Source organism: Diabrotica virgifera, chromosome 1, assembly GCF_917563875.1.
Source record: "Diabrotica virgifera virgifera chromosome 1, PGI_DIABVI_V3a".
Lineage (NCBI taxonomy): Eukaryota > Metazoa > Arthropoda > Insecta > Coleoptera > Chrysomelidae > Diabrotica > Diabrotica virgifera.
In genome coordinates this window covers 192005358-192028392 of record NC_065443.1, presented here as the reverse complement: position 1 = coordinate 192028392, position 23035 = coordinate 192005358, and the positions used below count along the sequence as shown (strand labels likewise).

Here is a 23035-nt window from a genome sequence, read left to right as displayed (position 1 = left end):
TAATTATTGATTTGATATTTATTTTTGTAATATTACTTGCTTGTTTCCCAAATATTTGATTGTTATTCGCTTTATTTCATTTATTCGGTTAATTCATCGTTACTTTATTTCATTGCATTTGCTCGGTTAATTTAGGTCATTGGTTCGGCATTTATCTTAACTTCATTACTATAACTTTATTCATTTGTATATTTAACTTTGCTTATTCATTATTGTATTTTCTCTTAGTGAGGCTTGGGCCTATTTATTTGTATTATTTTCATCTTTGTCGGTTTCAATTTAGTGGTACGTAGCAAGCGTACTATAACCATTTGGTAGAAATCTCATGTGAGTTGTACCCTATATGTAAGTAAGAGTTACTTATGTAATTTTGTAACCGTTAACATTATTGTTGTTATCTTAGATATAACTTTTGTCATGTTAGAGTCACAGTATATGCTTTGTCTAGCTCGGAGATTGTTAAAAATCTGGTAGTTATTTTTAATAAAGATTTACTTATTTTGTATATCATTTATTGTTATTATTCCTTTATGTTCATTATTACAGGTTTAATATATTTAATATTTGACAGCAGTGTAAGAAACCTGGGAGAATGATCGAAGATCATTTTCATGACGCCCATGATTTGTTAGTTTTATTTATTTTGTTCGTCTTTAGCAATTATTCATCTTCATTCATTTTCAATACATTATTCTTATTTTATTATTTCACCTTTTAGTCATCACTACTATCTACTTAGCGCTACTGTTCTTCGACAGGCATGCAAACGAGCCGTATCTATCCTTGAGTGTCAAGTTGTTCTTTTGCATCTCTTGCTAGCCAAATCTATTCAGTTTGCCTCTGTCTCTACATCCTTCCACTTTCCTCCACCAATACTACTGGAAAGTAGTATTTTTCCTACTGCGGCTTCTCCACGTAGAAGCCACTTCACTCTCTTCTTTACATCCCATCTATTTTCATTTTTGCCCCAGTAGTTACTTTTTTTTTCCTTACTTCTGTTGGAGTATATCTTTCTTTTTACTTTCACTCCAACAGAAGTGTTCTTTCTTTTGCTATACATTAAAAAATTCTTTGTAAACACGGAGAGCCAACACGTCCGTTTTGTTTCGATGCTCGATACGAAATAATTGAAGAATGAGTATTTTTTTGATAAATAAATAAAATAAGTCTTATTTGACGTTAGCAAAATGGAGAAATGTCAGTTTATTGGTCGAATAACTTTAATCATAGAATTAACTACTATTTGTCGTTGGTGAAACCGGCCATTAGTGTAATTTATGAGTTCTTGATATTAAATGAATCCCTCTGGGTACCTCCACGAGTCTGTATAACGACGTTCATTTTTTGGGCATACTGTTAATTAAGTTTAAAACTTAGAGAGAGAGAGAGAGAGAGAGAGAGAGAGAGAGAGAGAGAGAGAGAGAGAGAGAGAGAGAGGGAGAGAGAGACACTTTGAGTTGACCTAAGGTAAGAGGAGCAGATGAAGGAGGCAAGTATGTCCCAAAGATGCTCGAAGACAATTAAATCAGCATAATTTAAGAACAGAAAAGCTGCAGGTAAGGATGGAATACCAAACGAATTACTGAAATATTGTGGAGCAGCAATGACAAAACAATTAACAATATTAATTACCAAAATCATAAAACGCAATAAAATACCGGAAGAATGGAGAACGAGCGAACTAATTCTACTATTCAAAAAAGGAGATAAAAAGCAGCCAGAAAACTACAGAGGTATAAACTTGTTAAATACAACCCTAAAACTTATTACTACAATTTTACAAGACCTAATGAATCAGATAAGTTTATAGTCTGGGCTGATTATCGGAGAATAGGCCATTTTGGGAAAAGTTATTTACCAGCAATTTTATTGCTGGAATCGAACCTTATGATGGTATATATTAATAATATAGGTATGCAAAGTCCGCAGATAGTGTGCTACTTTTTTATAAACAAAATGGCGCCCGCAAATCTTGTTTTTGTCAATTTTTGCTCTATAACTCCAAAGATTTTACCTTTACACCAAAAACACTCAAATAAAAATTCACCGCAATTAAATTCTGCATAGAGACGTGTTTTTTCCGATTTACTTCGACGAAAACTTTTCCCAGAAAAGCGGGGTTTTCCAACAAAATCTTTAATCCTCAACAAAACTTTTAGATAAGTAATTGTTAATCAATAATTAAATAACTTTGTAATCTAAAAGCCCTTTTTGTATAGATTATAATTCCAGAAGCCGATGGAAATTACATAAACAGTTTAGTAACAATTGAATTGTTAATTAAAAATTTACGGTCGCTATAATAACGACAATAATTATCATGCATAAGAATAACTATGATTTTCTCATAAAAAGATACTATACCTATCTAATGTACTTTACAGAATTGAAATTGGACTGTTTAAGCGGCTTCAGGAATATTTTAAAATTATAAAGAATTTTTTGGTACTAATTTAACGGTATTCGAAAGCAGTGGCAGGACCCTTCTTTTAAAAGAAAAAACGTTTAATTATGATGAGTAGTTCCTGAGATAAAACCGGTCAAAGTTGACCGGAATTTACGGCAAAGATATAAACAACAGGATCATAATTTTCAAACCATCACCTTTTTATTTTTGTCCTCTATCTTCACACCAATTTTGATATCATTAAAATACTCATAACATATATTATTATAATAAAAACTATCGATAATACGTGTGAAAATTGCCAAAAATAGCAAAATTCCAATCAAAAATTAGGTTGAAGAAAATGTAACCCTCAAAGTTCAAAATCGGTATACGTTAAAAAAATGCATTTTCTCGGCTTCCCATGGAGCAATTACCTTCATTCTTTTTTTGTTTCCAAGTAACTCGAGTAGAGCCATCGAACTAACGCATTATTTAATGCCAGACTTGCTTTTGTTTTGTTATAATAAATTAATTTATTTATTATAACACAAAATTTTAATTTGTTTAAATAAAAATTGTTTAAATAATTATACAGCTTTCAAATCAGAATATGTATGTTTTTAACTTTAAAAGGTACACTTGTAGTAAGTTTATCTAAAAAAAGCCTACACCTGGAAAAATTATGTATTTTTCTGTTCTTATAAATAAATTAATCTATTATAACAAAACAAAAGCAAGTTTGGCATATAATAATGCGTTAGTTCGATGGCTCTACTCGAGTTATTAGAGAATAAAAAAGAATGAAGGAAATTGCTCCATGGGAAGCCAAGAAAATGCATTTTTTCAACGTATACCGATTTTGAACTTTGGGGGTTACACTTTCTCCAACCTAATTTTTGATTGGAATTTTGCTATTTTTGGCAATTTTCACAGGTATTATCAATAGTTTTTATTATAATAATATATGTTATGAGTATTCTATAGATATGAAAATTGGTGTGGAGAAAGAGGACAAAAATAAAAAGGTGATGGTTTGAAAATTATGATCCTATTGTTTATATCTTTGGCGTAAATTCCGGTCAATTTTCACAGGTTGTATCTCAGGAACCACTCGTCGTAATTAAACGTTTTTTCTTGTAAAAGAAGCGTCCCGCTGCTGTTTTCGAACACCGTTTTCACAATTTAATTTAGTTTAATATTTCCCGAGATATTCTATTAGTTTATAAGCCAAAAAATGGTTTATAACTTTAAAATATTCCTGAGGCCGCTTAAATAGTCTAATTTCAATTCTGTAAAGTACATTAGATGGGTATAGTGTATTTTTATGAAAAAATCATAGTTATTCTTATGCATCATAATTATTGTCGTTATTATAGCGACCGTAAATTTTTAATTTACAATTAAATTGTTGCTAAACTGATCATTCAATTTTCATCTTCTTCTGAAATTATAATCTATACAAAAAGGGCTTTTATATTACCAAGTTATTTAATTATTGACTAACAATTACTTATGTAAAATTTTAGTTGAAAATTAAAGATTTTGTTGGAAATACCCGCTTTTTCCGGGGAAATTTTTCGTCAAAGTGAATCGGGAAAAACATGTCTCTATGCAGAATTTAATTGCGGTGAATTTTTATTTGAGTGTTTTTGGTGTAAAGTTAAAATCTTTGGAGTTATTCCTTCTTATTCCTTCTAGTTTAAAAACAGAATACTTCTTCTTCTTCTTTCTCGAAACTCCTTATGCCCCTCAGGGGCGTCGGAGGTTTTATTCATCTTCTATCCATCTCTTCCATTTCTTGCGGTCCTTTGCTAACTCTTTCATTTGTTGATGTGTTTTTCCTTTGTCCTGTCCAATTTCTATAATCTGATCGATCCATCTGTTCCTTGGCCTCCCTTTTCTTCTTTTACCATATCTTTTCGATTCCATCACCTGCTTTGGTAGTCTTTCCTGGTTCATTCTGTTAATGTGTCCATACCATTTTAATTTTCTTTTTTGTATTTGGTTATTATCGATTCCTGTTTCAGTCTTTTTCTAATATCTTCATTCCTTATTCTGTCCAATTTCGTTTTTCCTGCTATTTTTTTTTAGCTGCTTCATCTTCGCTGCGTTTATTGTACTGTCTATTTTTGCATTGTTTACCCATGTCTCACTTGCATATATTAAAGTTGGTATAGAGATTGCGTTGTATACCTTTAGTTGTATTCCTTTATCTATTTCTTGCTTTCCAAATATTGTTTTATTTAGTGCATAGTAGATGTTATTTGCTTTTTTCGCTCTGTATAAGATTTCTTGATCTATCTTTCCATCCTCTGATATTATTACTCCAAGGTATTCAAACGTCGAGACTGTTTCTATTATTTTGTTTTTGCACCTAAATATCGTTTGGTTTATTTCTTCCCTTTCCTTTTGGGTTACTATCATGGTCTTCGTTTTCTTTATATTTACCTCCATTTTCAAATTTTCTATTTCCTCCACCCAGATATCGATTAATTTTTGCATTTTCTCTTTATTTAAACAAGGCGAAAACGGCGGGTTCGAAGGGAAAAATATTCTTATGAGATTTTTTTGCATAATCATATTCGTGAGACATCCCAGAATAAGGTTCAAGAAGTCGCCCACGTGAAAAATGGGCCAATTTTTTTTTAACAATGTTTTTTTTAATCAAATTGTAAGAATCAATATTTTTGGCCCGAACAATTTTTTCTTTAATTTTTTGGACCATTCTGGACAAAAAAGATCTCTTATAATTTTTCTCTAAAGTTGATCGTTTTCCACTTATAAGCAATTTAAAATTGAAAAAAACGAAAAATGGCGATTTTCAAATCTTAATAACTCGGTTAAAGTTATTATTATGAAAGTCAATATATGACTAAATTAAAGTTTAAAGCCCCGCCTACAAGATCCTGAAGAAATTTTTGTCATTATTTTATTACTAAGCTGTTATTTTTAAGTAATAATAATAAGCGCCATGCACGTGTGCGGGGCTGTAAATGCTGAGTGCGAGAGAGAAGCCATTCCAGCAGTCCAATTGGGCCTTGTTATGCAAAAAGCAACCAACCCACATTTTTTAGGAAAACAAGCTAATTGTTTTATTGCTATTATTACTAAGGCCGCGTTCAGAGTGGACGAGCAAAGAGCAAAGAGCAAAGAGCAAAGAGCAAAGAGCAAAGAGCAAAGAGCAAAGAGCAAAGAGCAATGAGCAAAGAGCAAAGAGCAAAAAGTGCACGTTCAGAGTGGACGAGCAAAGAGCAAAGAGCAAAGAAGTGCTAATAGCGGGTAGTTACGCTAGACGAGAGTTTAGTTCTTTTCCACTCGGCAGTATGGATAGGAGCGGTAGGATATTTGCTCTTTACTCTCACAGTAGTCCATGTAGTGAGACCGCTCCCGTCTGAAAAATTTCCGATTCGGTCTCTTTGTGGATTCCTATTTAAAAATATTTTAAAATTTCCTTTAAACAAATCTGAAGGGTGCCGGGAGGAATTTTTGGGCAGAAATTGTTTAAAAAATTTTTTTTAAACAAATACAAAAGATCACGTTTTTTGCTCTGGAACATATATTTTTAAGTTTTGTGGGTCATTCTAAACAACAAAGGTATCTTATAAATGTTCTCAAAAATTGATAGTTTTCGAGTTATAGGCAATTTAAAATCTGAAAAATGCGAAAATACGCATTTTCGAGGCCTAAAAACTCATATTTAAATTAGTATTTTTGAGGTTGCCAGATACTTAAATTGAAGTTTAAACATTGAGCTTCACGACTCTGAAGAGTGATCGCGTCTAACCTTGATTTATACCGTTGTTTTTTAATTGTTAAATATGCGTGTTTATCCGACTTTTTTGCCGGTGCGGCGCGCCCTATTTAAAAAATCTCCTATTTTCCTCCGAAAATTATTTTTTCTAGATTTTTTGGGATTTTCTAAATAAAATAAGTTTCTTGACATTTTTCTCAAAAGTTAACAGTTTTAAAGTTATAAGCGATTTAAAATCCAAAAATGGGTTTTTATTAACTTATAACTTTAAAACTATTAACTTTTGAGAAAAATGTCCATTTTATTTAGAATGTCCCAAAAAACCTAGAAAAAATAATTTTCGGAGGAAATAGGAGATTTTTGAAATAGAGCCCGCCGCACCGGCAAAAAAATCGGATAAATACGCATATTTAACAATTAAAAAACAACGGTATAAATTAAGGTTAGAAGCGATCACTCTTCAGAATCGAAGCTGAATGTTTAATCATCAATTTAAGTATCTGGCAACCACAAAAATACTAAGGTCGCGTTCAGAGTGGACGAGCAAAGAGCAAAGAGCAAAAAGTGCACGTTCAGAGTGGAGCGAAGAAAGAGTACGAGCAAAGAGCAAAGAAGTGCTAAACCAGAGTGGGAGCTGGTAGTTACGCGAGACTAGAGTTTGGTTCTTTCCCACTGAAAGTTATTTTCTTTTTTTTTTTTCGAAAACTCCTCATTGAAAACGTGGTACTTCCTAACTCGCGGAAAATGTTAGAGAATTCATCGCAAAGGCAGGTATACATATGCGCTCTGCTCGGTGTGCGAGCCGCTCGCGCGCAGCATGTCCGTCATATTAGTACGTGTTTTCAAGTGGCGCACAAACGGCACGCACACGGCGCACCACAATCTAACTACTGTCGGTTTTCTTGGAAACAAAAAAACTTGGAAGAATCTATAGTTTTCAGGGACTACCTATTTCGTTTTCCGGTGACACACTTATAGTATATCTGCTTGTTCCAACTGCGTTGATTCACCAGAAGCGAAGTTAGAAAACTATAGGCTCTTCCAAGTTGTTAGTTACGTTTTTCGCTTTCCGGTGACACAATTATAATATATCTGCTTGTTCCAACTCCGTTGCTTCACCAGAAGCGAAGTTAGAAAACTATAGGTTCTTCCAAGTTGTGCGTTACCTTTTTCGCTTTTCGGTGGCACTATTATAATATATCTGCTTGTTCCAACTCCATTGCTTCACCAGAAACGAAGTTAGATAACTATAGGCTCTTCCAAGTTGTGCGTTACCTTTTTTGCTTTCCGGTGGCACAATTATAATATATCTACTTGTTCCAACTCCGTTGCTTCACCAGAAACGAAGTTAGAAAACTATACGTTCTTCCAAGTTGTGCGTTACCTTTTTCGATTTCCGGTGACACAATTATAATATTTCCGCTTGTTCCAACTCCGTTGCTTCACCAGAAACGAAGTTAGAAAACTATAGGCTCTTCCAAGTTGTGCGTTACCTTTTTCGCTTTCCGGTGGCACAATTATAATATATCTGCTTGTGTCAACTCCGTTGCTTCACCAGAAACGAAGTTAGAAAACTATAGGCTCTTCAAAGTTGTTCGTTACCATTTTCGCTTTCCTGTGACACAATTATAATATATCTGCTTGTCTCAACTCCGTTGCTTCACCAGAAACGAAGTTAGAAAACTATAGGCTCTTCAAAGTTGTTCGTTACCATTTTCGCTTTCCGGTGACACAATTATAATATATCTGCTTGTTCCAACTGCGTTGCTTCACCAGAAACGAAGTTTGAAATCTATAGGTTTTTTCAAGTTGTGCGTTACCTTTTTCACTTTCCGGTGACAATTATAATATTCTGCTTGTTCCAACTGCGTTGCTTCACGAGAAACAAAGTTATATTTTTAATTTATGAATGTTTTTTTTTTATATTGATAACGATTTCCGAAGTGAAAGTCATAACGTCAAGTAAACTTGATTTCAAACTCGAATTGTGGCTTATGCCCAAATAAAATAGTAAATCTTATTTTGTATTTCTCACGCCGCGCCGGTAAGAAGACAACAATGAAATGACCTTTTTTACATTGGTCCGCATGTATATTTTTTATTTCAGCTTCGAGATGGATGACGTCACTAGTATGTAAATGCCAAAAAATTATATTTTAAAAATAAAAATCGACCTGTTTCCGGATTTTTTCTTAAAATCGTCGTCGTCGGTTTACGAAATAATGAATTTATTCCATTTGGTTTTGCCACACTGTAGAACTAGTAATAATTATTAAGTTACATAATATTTATTTAATTATAAAATTGCATAAAGTTATAAATTTAAAAAGTCATCGTCGTCCTTTGAATAGGGAATCTTTCGATCCCATAACAGGCTTCTTTGAATCATAATACTTGTTTCATAACACTTCAGCTATCAGGTTACCGAGGTTCATTTTTCGGAAAAATACCAAAATAGTCCATGTAATGAGACCGATCCCGTCTGGAAAAATTTCTGATTCGGTTTCTTTGTGGATTCCTGTACAAGTACAGTTTGATACAATATTTTATCTACGATAAACAAATAAAAAAACTGTAACTCTTCGTCACTGCCATTCATTTCTATTCTACAATTTTTAGAACTTTGGCATTTAAAAATTTTAATTTCCTTCAAACCACAAAACTGTCAAAATTTTTGTTGTAATTTATTGCTCATTATGTCATCACCATGACAACGCGAAAATTAAGGATATTTGACTATATGAAAGTGTGTCAAAAACAGTGCTAAAAAGTAAATCCCATTTAAAATACATTGTTACTTCACGCACACTTTAAACCCTTCACGCACTGCTATCTATAATGATAGTTTTCACAAACTAAAACCTTATACATAATAATATATGACATAGAGTAGATGAAATTGTTTAAACAATTTCTGCCCAAAAATTCCGCCCGGTGCTCTTTAGATTTGTTTAGGGGACATTTTTGAATAGGAATTGACAAAGAAACCGAATCAAAATTTTTTTCAGACGGGAGCGGTCTCACAACATGGACCAAAGAGTGCGAGCGGAGAAATCAAACTTGTTTGGTTTCGCCGCTTTACTCTTTGCTAGCACTCTGTGTACCTCCATTTCCCAGTACGAGTTTGATTTCTCCGCTTTGCTCTTTGCTCTTTGCTCGTCCACTCTGAACGCGGCCTAAGTCATCTGCATGTTGTTCTGAAGCTATTTCCTTGTGGCATTTTTATGATTAATTATTTATATGGGAAATAAGCCACAATTAAAATGAAAAAAATAATTTTATTAACGTTTCGACGCCCAAATCGGGTGCCGTTGTCAAAATACAAAATATTACTAAAATAAACAAAAGTGTTGTTGCTAAGCAAAAAAATTCTTCTAATAATTTATTTAATCTCACTCATTTATATTGGTAATTCAGACGTATATTATACATTTTAAAGTAGAAGACTTTAAAATGATATTGCCAATATTTATGAGTTGCGTTCCTGGGACGACTCACTGAAAGATAGTTCATTCGATTACATGAAATCAACCCCAACTCAAGAATATCCGTCATAAAAAATTATAGCATGTGATCTGTCTTTAAAAAGACAACCAAATGCAACGACAGTAAAATTCTCGCGTTAGAGATTTCATAGTAAATCACAAGGGAAAACCAGGAAAAACCCTGTGATACTATCCCGGCATCGTAAGTATTTGGTCTTACATTAATTTACTCTCAAAAAATAATACCAAATTCAGACTTGTAAGATGTTTAAATTATAAATAATATTAATAATACTAGATATATAAGTAATACTAAAATATAAAATATGTACTAGCTCGATATTATTGACTTACTAATATATATATATATATATATATATATATATATATATATATATATATATATATATATATACATCTGCATATAGTAATCTCTCCATTCTCACTGATACTAAATTCCTGTACCCTATTATTGACTGTAATTGCCTTGACCTTCTTTTAGCGCTCTTCATTACTCTATCCATTACTAGTATGTATAAACAAAACTGGGCTGAGACTGTCCCCTTGTTTTGCTCCTATCCTTAGGTTAATTATTGGCGATCTGTTTCCGTTTATTTGTACTTTACCAAGTACGTTTCTATATGTACTTTTTACCACGCTTACTATCTTTTGCGGGATTTGCAGATCTTCCATTACTGAACATATTTCTTCTCTATTTATAGAATCAAAAGCAGCTTTAATATCTGTAAACGTCATATATAAGTCTTCTCCTATTTCTTTTTTCTTTCAATTATATTTCTCAGTATGTATATATTATTTGTTGTTCCTCTTTCCATCCTAAAAGCCGCTTGTTCTTCTTCTAGTTTTCCTTCCAGTTCTTTCTTGAGCTTCCTTTCTATTATCCCAGTGTAGACTTTATATGCCACTGATGATAAGCATATAGCCCTATAGTTATCACATTCCGCTTCATCTTCTTTCTTGTGTATTGGTATCTATAAATTTTCTTCCCAGTTTTCCGGTATCTTTTCTGTTCTCCATGCTTTTTATTATTTCCAGTAGCCAAAGCTTGCCTCGTTCTCCCACGTACTTTATCATCGCCGGATCTATATCATCGGCACCTCCCGCTTTTCCAATCTTTATTCTTGCAAATCCTTCTTCAATATCTTTGATATGAATTTCGTCTACTCGATTTTCTCTATCCTCTTCTCTTGCCTGCTGTCCTCTCTCCTCATTTGTTGGTTGCTTGCCTCGAATTTTTCTTTATAGTGCTTATTCCATATGGTTAGTATGCCTTGTATGTTTGTTTTCAATTCATTTCGTTCATTTCTAATTCCTCTTATTTGTTTTCTTTTTGTTCCTTTCATGCTTCTTATTTTATCCCAAAACTGTTTATTGTTATTCCCAAAACCTTCGTTTAATTCTTCACCGAATTCCTTCCAGCTCTTCTTCTTCGCATCTTTTACTAGTTCTTTTTTCCATATTTCTCTGTCTTCTGTATTCGTCTCTGTTTTGGCTCTTCATTTGTGTTTATGTATCTCTTCCACATTTTTTTCTTCTTTTTTACAGCTTGCTTTATTTCCTTATTCCACCAACCAGTTCCTTTATTATTCTTCCCATTCTTTCTTATTCCACAAACTTGTTTTGCAGTGTTCCATAACGTGTCTCTCAATTTTTTCCATCTCTCTTCCATATTCCATATTTCCTCATTGTTTTCATGCTGTTCCAGTATTTTATCAGCCTCTCTTTGGTATAACTTCCTCATTTCCATATTTTTCATCTTATGTATTGCTATTCTTGTATATTGAGGACTCTCTATTATTTCCATCAGTTTCATGTTTATCTCTGCTGTCACTAGTCTGTGTTGGGTACCGAGTTCGGCTTCGTTCTCTGTTTTTATATTTTGTATCGTTAGTTTTGCTTCTCGAGGATATACTATGTAGTCAATTATGCTTCTCGCATTTCTTTCTTCTGCTACGTATGTATATTTTTCGTTTCTCGGTTGATACCAGAAAGAATTACCTATTAACAAGTCATTTATTTGGCAGAAACTTCTTCAGAATCATTCTTCTACCATTCCTATTTATCGTCCCTTCTCCATACCTTCCAAAGCAGCCTAATGCCATATTTTCATCATTTCCTATTAGTGCATTCCAGTCTCCTAATAAAATGATGTTTTTGCTCTCCTCTTGTATCTCATCAATAAGTTTCTGTATCTCATCATAGAATAGTTCTGTTTTTCATGCTCTGTTCCTTCTACCGGCGCATATACCTGTATTATGTGACATTCTTCTTCTTCTAACTCTATTTTTATGTATATGGTTCTTGATGATACTGGTTTGAATTTGGTTATTCTTCTATTGATTTCTTTCGTTACCACTATTCCCACGCCTTCTTTTGCCCTTTGTCCTATCTGCACTCCGGAATAGTATAGTATGTGCTGCCCTCCGATATTGACAATTCCATGTCCTACTTTTTTCGTCTCGCTTACTCCTATCAACTGCAGCTCAAATCTTTCCATTTCCTCTATTAATTCACGTTCCTTTCCGGTTATCGAGGTTATATTCCATGTACCTATACTTGTTTGACATTTGAAAAAAAAAAACAGAATACAAGAATACATATTACTTAGCAGTAGCATCTCTAGTGTATTCTTCGATAATTTTCAGCATCAGTCTAGACAGTTGTTAAAATTATAAATAAAGTTCATTTAATACAATATTTAAGAAAACCTAATTTTAGGTAAACAAATATACTTACAAGATCATCTAATATCCACATACAGGGTAAAATTATTAACATATATTTGTCTCCTTGAACATTTGGCACACCTGAGGTCACAACCAGGATTATTACTGTTGTGTAATCGAGAACAAATCCAATTACAACCAGAACAAAATTTAACAATATAATGCCATACAACTGATTCACTAATCCAACGGTATCGCATACCAAAGTGTAATATTTTCTAATATTTTGTAGGTTTTCCACAATTTTGTCTGAGTTAAGTCGGGTTCTTATATTTGATAAATTTAAGAATAGAATGTTAGCATTATAGTTCTTTAACCAGAAGTTTAACTTTTTGAATCTGTTTTTAAGTTCCAATGCAAGGCTAAACCATATAACTATAACAAGGTTAAGAAGGAGTCTATGCATATATTTTATAATAAAGTACTGAAAAAGGTCAAAGCCAACAGCATGGATCCATATAAAGCTATCTACCAAAATCTCAAATAATATTATTGAATGATATGCGACAAAAAAGTACGCAAATTGAACAAACACTTTACGATTAGCCAGTGGGAGCATTCTTCTGTCGAATTCTGTTAATTGCATTAAGATCTTCTCGAAGTGGGTTGGGTATTGAAAAGTTGTTATTACTATAGTTATTGTAACAGAAAGATACATCAGTAGACATACAATATTCTCTGTGACTATTATAAATGTATCGTAAGCCATAAATTCTGCTTTTGTAAGTTTTTTGTACGTACTATAGCTATGTGCTATCGTGGAGGCACATATAATAACCACAGACCAAACTTTTTTCCATTTAGACTCTGGATAAATGGTTGATATACCTAGAAAACTAAGGTATAAGAAAATATGTTCCACAAATTTGGAAATTTTAATTTTTCTGTTCATTATTTAGTTTCTTATGGTCTAACACATGTGATGTTATTTGAGATAATGGACACATAATATTCTAACATAAATGTCGTCACTATTGATATACCATCAATAATGTGTTTAATTTACAATTATAATAGTACACTTTATTAAAGTATATGAAATGTAATTGGACAAATTTTCAGCACGTAATGGTTATAAATGTTTCAGTGAATTTTTCCATAAAATTATCAATACACAGAGATTAGATTTAAGCATTTTTTTAACAGCATATTTTATTAAATACTCTCAATACAATTATTATAATTTACAAATAAAATTATTACTATAATTGACATTTGTACTTAAATTGATCAACAGACAAGGTATATCCGGTTAATGACGTCATCATTTTCATAAAATTAAAGAAGTATTTTTGAATATTCGAGCTAAGATCAACTATTTTTAATGGGAATAAGCCACAATTTTACCAAAAAAATGATTTTATTAACGTTTCGAAGCCCAAATCGGGTTTCGTTGTCAAAATACAAAATACTACTAAAATAAACAAAAATGTTGTTGCTAAGTAACAAAATTCTTCTAATAGTTTATTTAATCTGACTCATTTATATTGGCAATTCAGACGTATATTATATATTTTAAAGCAGAAGACTTTAAAATTATATCGCCAATATTAATCAGTTGCGTTCCTGGGACGACTTTATTAAAAGATAGTTCATTCGATGACATGAAATCAATCCCAACTCAAGAATATCCGTCACAAAAAAAATCATAGCATGTGATCTGTCTTTAAAAAGACAACCAAATGCAACGATGATGGTAAAATTCTCGCGTTAGAGATTCCATATTAAATCACGAGGGAAAACTAGGATAAAAACCTCGTGATACTATCCCGACATGATAAGTAATTAGTCTTACATTTAATTTACCTTCAAAAAACGAATACCAAATTCTGACTTTAATATGTTTAAATTATAAATAATATTAATAATACATAGATATACAATAAGTAATACTAAAAAATAAAATTTGTACTAACTCGATATGTTATTGACTTACTAATCGTGGTATTTTTTTTCTATTGACTTCCTCTTTTAGTATGGGTAACCACATCCTACTGCATTATACCGAGGAATTTGCGACACAATTGGTTTCATTTAGCATAATTAGAACCGCTTCTTTGATTTTTCTCCTTTTACTATCTGATTATTTCAAGACTATACTTGAATCTCTCCACTGAACTCTATGTTCATTATCCCATGCGTGTTGACATAATATATTTGAGATATATTTGTGCTTATTTTCCAGATTACGTAGTAGAAATATTATTACAAAAATTAATATTAAACTCACCAGGCTTTCGGATTAAACCAGCTGGTTTTTTTCCACTATCTACTACTGCACTACTAGGCCTGGATCTCGTGTACCAAAAACAGTTTAGTAATAGCAAGCTGAAAATTTGTTAATAGCTTAACGGTGTTTAGTCGTATAAACTTTGATGTACGGGAGCACTGGAACAGGGGAAAGGGGAAATTTTAACTGTGGAACAGGTTGCAGGTTTCGAACGTCAAAGTACGAATACGTCCCATGTATTTTTCTCACAGAACTTCCAATTGATTTGTTACCCACCCTTTCATTAAACTCTCATGCAAAAATCAGAGTGCTATTTACCACCAATATAATTTCTGTCATTTGACATGTTTTACGTGTCGGACTTATTAAAATGCTCAACATATTTGTCGGACAAACTTTTTTTATATATTTATAAAGTTTTATACTGAATTAATTTGCTGGTTTTTTAAATAAGTTTTCTAACTCACCGTAATTGTGTATATATTTTAAATATTAATATATAAATTAAAATAAAAATGTATACCATTTTTATTCAGTTGCAATGCGAAGGTAAAACTGTCTAATTTTTCACTTAGAACAGAAAGTGAAAGACAGCACTTAGTGGAGTCAATGAAGGTTTTCACCTCCGATTTCGTTGAACCTCCATCGATTTTCATGAAAATTGGTAAGTATGTAGAGGATACCTCAAGAAACAAAGGTGACATGGTGCCAACTTGCGCTTTTACCCTGGGGGTGGATGCCACCCCTTCTCGGGGGTGGAAATTATTTTATTAAAAATAATACCACTAATCGACAGAGCGACAAATTATAAGTAAAATTTGTTATATAAAGTTATTACAATAAATCAATAGTTTTTGGGTTATTAAAGATCAAAAGTATTGATTTTTCCTGAAAAAAATCCATGTTTTAAAGCAGTTTTTCATAAATAACTCCAGAACCATAAGTTTCTTCAAAAAAGTTGTTATTACCAAAATCGAAGATAATATAAAAATAAATAAGCTCCTTATTCGAAAAATCCTTTATTACATATATAAAGTGAGTTATATGCAATTGAATGTATATTTTTTTTCCGCGAGTACTCAACTCTTAGTATTCAAGCTGAAATAACAGGAAAACGATGCACTTTGTTAAATATAGATACTAAACATTTTAATAAAGTACTTAAAGGTAACTATCAAAAAGCTATATAAGAAGTCGATAGCATCAAAATTAAGCAAGTTATGATGGAAACAAGAGGACCCTTTCAGATTTTTTAGGAAAGAATGAAAAATGAAACATACGTCATTTCCACAAAAATTAAAATTTATAGTAACCCATTTAAAACTTTATTTATTTTAACATAAGTAATAAGTTCAATAATTTTGACCGGTTTAGAATGCATATATTTGAAAAAAAATACGATTAAAAAAAAATTGAATTTTTCAAATTTTCGTGAATTTCATTTTCTTTTGATAATAACTCCAAAAATACTCGATATACTTAAAAAATGGTAGAGAACAAAATTTTAGTTTTAACTTTATTTAAGCTTTTTATTTTTTTAATATTTTTTTACGACAAAAAATAACCGAGATAGAAACATTTAAAACCTAAATTTTACTGCGAGAACCATGTAACCGGGGCACTTTCACCTTGTATTAAAAAAAAAATAAAGGATTTAGAAAATTATGTTTAATACACTGTTATAGAACTTTTACTTAGATTTGTAATGGTTTTTGGATAAATCTCATATTTCAAAAATTAACGGAGTTATTTTTAAAAAACCAATTTCTTTGAAAAAATTTTATAGCGGAGATTTTGTATGTATACAGGTTGTGGGAAGTCCAATTAGTCGTTTGTTGTAGGAGATATGAAAAAAGTTTATTTAGGTGAGATTGGTGCATAGATAATGTCAGAAGTTAAATACATTTCCAAATATACAGGGCCACCCATATTGACAGGGTGAAACAAAATTATCTTTTGTTTAATGGAACACCCTGTATATTTTTACATTTTTGGATTCTCCTCTATGTTTTATTTCTTAAAATATGTTTTGTGATGTTATACGAAGTAGTTTAAAAGATAATTATGTTTTTTTTTCAAATTTCATAGCAATATTCACCCCCTGTATAATTGTAGTGATTTGACATCAGAAAATCAATTTATTTTCAAGTGATTTTTAATATAGTCTATTATTGATAAAAATTATTAATCTAGCACAACGTTTAATTTTAGCTAATACAGGGTTGGTCGAAACTGAAAGAGTGTTTTCTCAAAGTTTGAGAGTATGGGTTTTCTTAAACGGAGCAGCCTGTAATGCCTGTAACGAACATTGTAATGAAATGCTATTGTATAGCACTTTATTATTTCCCACCTTGCCAGTGAGAACTGAATTTCTTTTTGAAATCCCTAACTTTATGTCTTTAATTATTTTAAATATTGTAAACGATTAAAAAACAATCAAATTAAATTGAAATGAATAACCAGTGTATATATTCCACATTTACTTCATATTTAACGTAGCCTGTACCATAACATTGCACAGATTATTATCCCTGTATAGCAACGATATACCATGAATGTGAATTCATACTTGAGAAATGTCCTATATCCAGTCTCACAAAAAAAAGGGATTCCTCAAACATAATATATATGCAGAGAAAATCAGCCAAAGTGATTTGCGATATCTAATTAAAGGCCGTACCAAGTTGGTTTTGTTGAATATAGCATGAAAGCGCGACGATACTTTAGTGATAAGCGTATTTTTCGTAGTAGCTATAGTATGTTGTTTTATATTATGTATTACCTGTATTAAATTAGTTTTAGTATGTTTCGTTTATCTAAAAAATGTAAAACAAACAAAAATTCTGTTTTTCTTGTAGTTGTTTTTTCGTATAGATATTGTTTTATATTGTAGTAAATTGAATTTAGTTTTAGTATGTTCCGTTTGTTTGTAGAATTATAATTAATTAGATTTGCTTTAATTACTAAAATAAATAAATTTTCAATTATATTTTATGTATTTGTGGAAAAGGAAACCTAGCATTAGCGGCAACATTTCTATAACGGCCAATTGTTTTCTATTTTTAGTGGCAGTTATTGTCAGGTTTTACTGTACCATTAATATTTTATTAAATTATGAAATACTATTTAAATCAAAAATTTATAAACTTGATAAAAGAAAGTTTTCTTAAAATTTACTCCTCTATCTAATTATGGGGTTATTTTTAATAAAATAGTGTTCACCCATGAGAAGGGGTAACATCCACCCCCAGGATAAAAGCGCAAGTTGGTACCACATCATTTTTGTTTCTTGAGGTATCCTCTAACTACTTACCAATTTTCATGAAAATTGATGAAGGTTCAACGAAATCAGGGGTGAAAATCTTCAGTGACTGCCTTTTTGGAAATATAAAAGAATAATTTTTTTCGTGATTGTCGATTTGCTAATTTTCTGATTTTTATTTGCTATAAGGTTTGAAAAATTAATAAAAATTATAAATCATGCACATAAATGTAAAAAAATATTTATTTTACTTAATTAAACGAGATTGCTTGAGCCAAAATGCTGAAATCTGCATTTTTATCATTGAAAAAAAAAGGTGGATTTCACCAATAAAATGCAGAAAGCGCAACTTGGTGCCATATTACTTTTGTTTTTTGAGGTATCCTCTAACTAATCAACAATTTTGATGAAAATAGATGAAGGTTCAAAGAAATCGTGGGTGAAAACATTTAGTGACTACACTTTCAGAAATATAGAAGAATAAGGTTTTCGTGATTTTCGACTGGTTAATTTTCAGATTTTTGGTTGTTACAAGGTAAATGCAATTCATGCACATAAATATAAAAAAATATTTATTTTTCTTAATTATACGAGATTACTTGCACCATAATGCGGAAATCTGCATTTTTTACAATTTAAAAAGTAGGGGTGTATTGCACCCCTAAAATGCAAAAGCGCAAGTTGGTGCTATATAACTTTTATTGCTTGAAGTATCCTCTAACTACTTACCGATTTTCATGAAAATAGATGAAGGTTAAACGAAATAGGAAGTGGAAACTTACAGTGACTGCACTTTCAGAAATCTAAAAAATAATTTAAAAACAGGGGTGTATTTCACCCTTAAAATGCAAAAAGCGCAAGTTGGCACTATGTCACCCTTGTCCCTTGAGGTATCCTTTAACCACTCACCAATTTTTATGAAAATCGATGGAGGTTCAACGAAATCTGAGGTAATAACTCATATCCACCTTCATTGACTCCACTAACTCTAAATCGACGATTTTCGACTCTATTTGGAGTAATCGTCAGAGAGGCGTAGGCCTGCTGCTCTCTGCCCCAAGTGACCAATCTCCGAGAGCTTATTCCCGCATTGCAACTGACGTCCATGGAGTAGGTGTCTAACGAAACCTACTGGATTACTAACGACACCGACCATGGAGTAGGTGTCTGCTAACCGAAAGTCAAAAATTTTTTAAAGTTTTCAACCTAATAGTACTATTAAAAATATTAAAAATATTAAAAATAATCCTAAAAGATATTTAATTGAAAATTTATTGGGCCATTTTCCTGGTAACACCTCCATGGCTTCTAAAAATTGCAAGCCAGATTGATGCTGAAGCGAAGAAGACAAGAGGGAATTCAAAAAACTTACAATTCACGACCCCGACTGTTCAAGTGTTCAGCTGGTAAATTCCAATATAAATAATATTATGTATTGTTTGTAAATGTGAAATGTATGCTTGTATGTAGCATATTATCGGAATGTCATGTTTGCTGCATACTAGAGGTCCAGTCATTGTGCTGACCTTTTTAACGTCAATATTTTTTTACTTTGAACCCCAAAGACGCTCATTGTTAGAATGTTTATAACTAACAGATCGCTGAATAAACATTTCAAGAAAAATATTAAATAAAAATATGTTTCTTACCATATTTTCAACAATCCAGACGAGAGAAAGTATTCTCAAATTTTGGTTCTTAGTTAGACCAGACATTGCTTCTGAACCGACTGCTACTAGCGCCAATACAGATGAATACGAAACAACATAACAAATGGCAAATATCACAAAAAACATAATGGATAGTCCAAATAATTCATTTACTAAGTCTACAGCATCGCACATCTTATTATACAGTCTACCGATATTTTTTAATTTTTTACTCATTTTCTGAAGATCTGGTTTTTCAGCTTTATTGTTACCAGAAAGAGAGCTGCTATCTTTGTGAATGAGTTCATCTATTAGAAGGTCATTCAATACTGAAAAGCGTCTTCTAATTTCAGAGCCGAGCCACATCCACAAACAAATAGTGCTTGACAATTGAATGTTTTGAATGTCTCTTATTAAAAAATATTTGTATTCACCAAATGATTCAGAGGTGCTCCAAGTATAAGCATCGAAACAAGTAGTGCTCATTAAAAAAAAGTGCATTACAAATAAAATTACCACACAGAGTGCACAGTTCAAATTCGGTTTTACAACAATATCAAATTCTTTAATCCTCTGCAGAATTTTGTTTATGTTATCTACATATATAAGTCTAGTGTTGATTATTGTAACAGCAACTCCACATGTAAGAATCGTACAGCTTGTTGCATCAGTGATTTTGATGACAAAATGATATTTTTCCAATGCTTTGACATGAAAACCCTTCATATAATTGCAAAAACAGGATATCAGTAATGTTAAGAAGAGTAAAAATATCGCGTATAATTTACTTAATCTGCATTTTGCATATGGGGTTGTAATACCCAAAATTGAAAAGTATTTCAGTAAAGAATTAACTTTTTTTTCATTTGAAGCACTCTGCATTGTGTTCTTTATTATCAACAAGTTAGATATGTGCCGTTAATGCGTTTAATATTAGCTTTTCACGATAAATTATATCTACCTGTCAAGCATTGGCGTACCTATATCTAATCAATTAACATAATTCATAATAAAGCAATAGCTTTTTATTTGCTTCATTACTTCATAATAAAGTAATAGCACCATAAAGCTACTCCAATTGGAGCTAAGTGAATATAATTCAATTATTATGAACGCTACTCTTGAACCTATAAAATTATGAAAATTTAACTGTGATCCTACAGAACATCAAATGGTCCATTCTTTCACGGTTTTTGCTCTAAATTTTAAAGAACCGCTTAGATTGACATGAAATTTGGCATACGTATAGCTTACATGTCAAAGAAAAAAAGTGATATTGTGCCGATGTGTGCTTTTGCCCTGGGGGTGACTTTCACCCCCTCTTGGGGGTAAAAAATATATGTCCAAAATAAGTCCCGAAATGGGTAAATTGCCTAATTTTAAATGACTTTTGTTCTATAGAGCTTTTTCGCCAAGTCAACACTTTTCCAGATATTTGCGAGTGAATGTGTTCATTATTCAACAAAATAACCACATTTTTAGACGCTTTTTCGCAAATAACTCAAAAAGTAAGTATTTTGTTAAAAATAACGTTCTTAGAAAATAGCCTATAAAAAAGTAAAAAAAGATCCAGAGACCTAACGGTCTCTGGATCTTTTTTTTACTTTTTTATAGACTATTTTCTAAGAACGTAGAACCAGAGTTATAGCCAATGAAAAATAGATTCATATTCACCAAGTTTCAAATAGAATATTTCGACGCGAAAAATCCAAAAAATTAAGCACTTTTTGGGAAAAACCCATTATAACTTTTTTAAATGTTTAAAAAAGCTTTATTTCTGTTTTTACAAAAAGTTTCTAGCATTACATTTTACGCAAGTTACGCTCAAAATAAAGTTGGTCCCTTTTGTTTTTGCAAAAAAAAAATCGGGAAGACCACCCCCTAATTAGCAACTTAAATGAAATTAATCGTTACCGCTCCACAAATTATTTTACTTAGTTGTGTTTATATGATCTGTAAGTTTCATCAATTTAAAGTGCTTATTTTTGAAAAAAATTGGTTTCAAATTAAAATTTTTAAAAATTTAAATTTTGAAAATATGCTTTTTTTCAAAATAACTTAAAAATTGTGAGAGATACCAAAAATTTCGATAAACAAGGAAAGTCAGATTTGCTTTTGTGAATATCACGTATTTTTTTGTTTTTCTGTTAGACAAAAATTGATTGAGATTTGGTGTTTCGAAATTTGCATACATTCGTGATCAGTGACTCGTTCAACCCGTTTTAACTACAGCCCTTTCAATAATAAGGACCTTGAACCGATGAAACTTACAGATCATATAAGCAATATATACACGAGTCAAGAAACTTGTGAAGTCGTAACGATTAAGTTCATTTAAGATACAAATTGGGGGTGACTTTCTCGATTTTTTTACCAAAACCAAAAGGGACTAACTTTATTTTGAGCGTAACTTGTTTAATTTTAATGCTAGAATTTTTTTTTGTTAAACAAAAATGAAGCTTTTTTTAAACACTTTAAGTTAGTTGTAATGAGTTTTTCCCGAAATGTGCTTCATTTTTGGTTAATTTCACGTTAAAGTATTCCATTTGGAATTTGACGAATATGAACCTATTTTTCATTAGCTATAACTCTGCTTCTACTAGGTGTAGAGACGTGATATGTACACAATTTTTTTTTTAATTTTTACAGGATATATTTTTGCTAAGAATGTTTTTTCGACAAAATACTTACTATTTGAGTTATTTGCGAAAAACCGTCTAAATGCGTGTTTATTTTGTTGAAAAAATGAACATATTCACTGCAAAATAACTCGAAAAATATTGACTTAGTGAAAAAACTCTATAGAACAAAAGTTACTTAAAATTAGCCAGTTTATCCATTTCCTGACTTTCTTTGGACGAATATTTTTTCACCCCCAAGAGGGGGTGAAAACCACCCCCAGTGCAAAAGCACATATCGGCACAATATTACTTTTTTTCTTTGACTTGTTAGCTATGTGTATGCCAAATTTCATGTCAATCTAAGCGGTTCGTTAAAATTTAGAGATTTTGTAATATTTTACCGTTAAAGAACGGACTAAAACTAAAACTAAGGAAATCACAGATTATTTTCACAATCATTACTATATATACACAACTAGTTCTAAAATTTTAGTACTAAAAGATGGTTTTAAAAATTTTAAATATAACGTATTTTTGAATAAAATTTTATCAAATTCATCATTATCATCATTCTCTTGTTCTTTTCTCTATGCGCGTTCGGCTTTCCTAATTTCATTTCTCCATAAGTTTCTACCTTGGGTCATATCGACGTTAATCCCCTTTACCGACCTATCCTTGCCTAAGAGTCTCCCCCAAGTCTTCCTTGGTCTTCCTATCCTACTCCTTCCAGGTACTTGCAGTTCAGAACTTCTTGGTATTGGGTGACTGATGTCTCGACGTTGAACATGACGAAACCATCTTAACATACGATCTCTCATTTTGGCATCAATTGGTGCCACCCCTACTTCACTTATTCATCTAAGCATTCTTATTTCCACCACATGCTCTCGTTTTTCTTTAA

General features: G+C 31.6%; 1 protein-coding gene across 1 annotated transcript in view; it reads right to left on the bottom strand.

Annotated features, from left to right (window-relative positions):
* The window catches only part of LOC114331466 (uncharacterized), a 158924-nt gene extending 138527 nt beyond the window's left edge, over positions 1-20397 (bottom strand). The window contains exon 1 of the mRNA XM_050646165.1: positions 19514-20397. Coding sequence (XP_050502122.1) covers positions 19514-20395 — 882 coding nt within the window. The 5' untranslated portion in view covers positions 20396-20397. The remainder of the gene's footprint in view (positions 1-19513) is intronic.
* Between the last annotated feature and the right edge of the window lie 2638 nt (positions 20398-23035).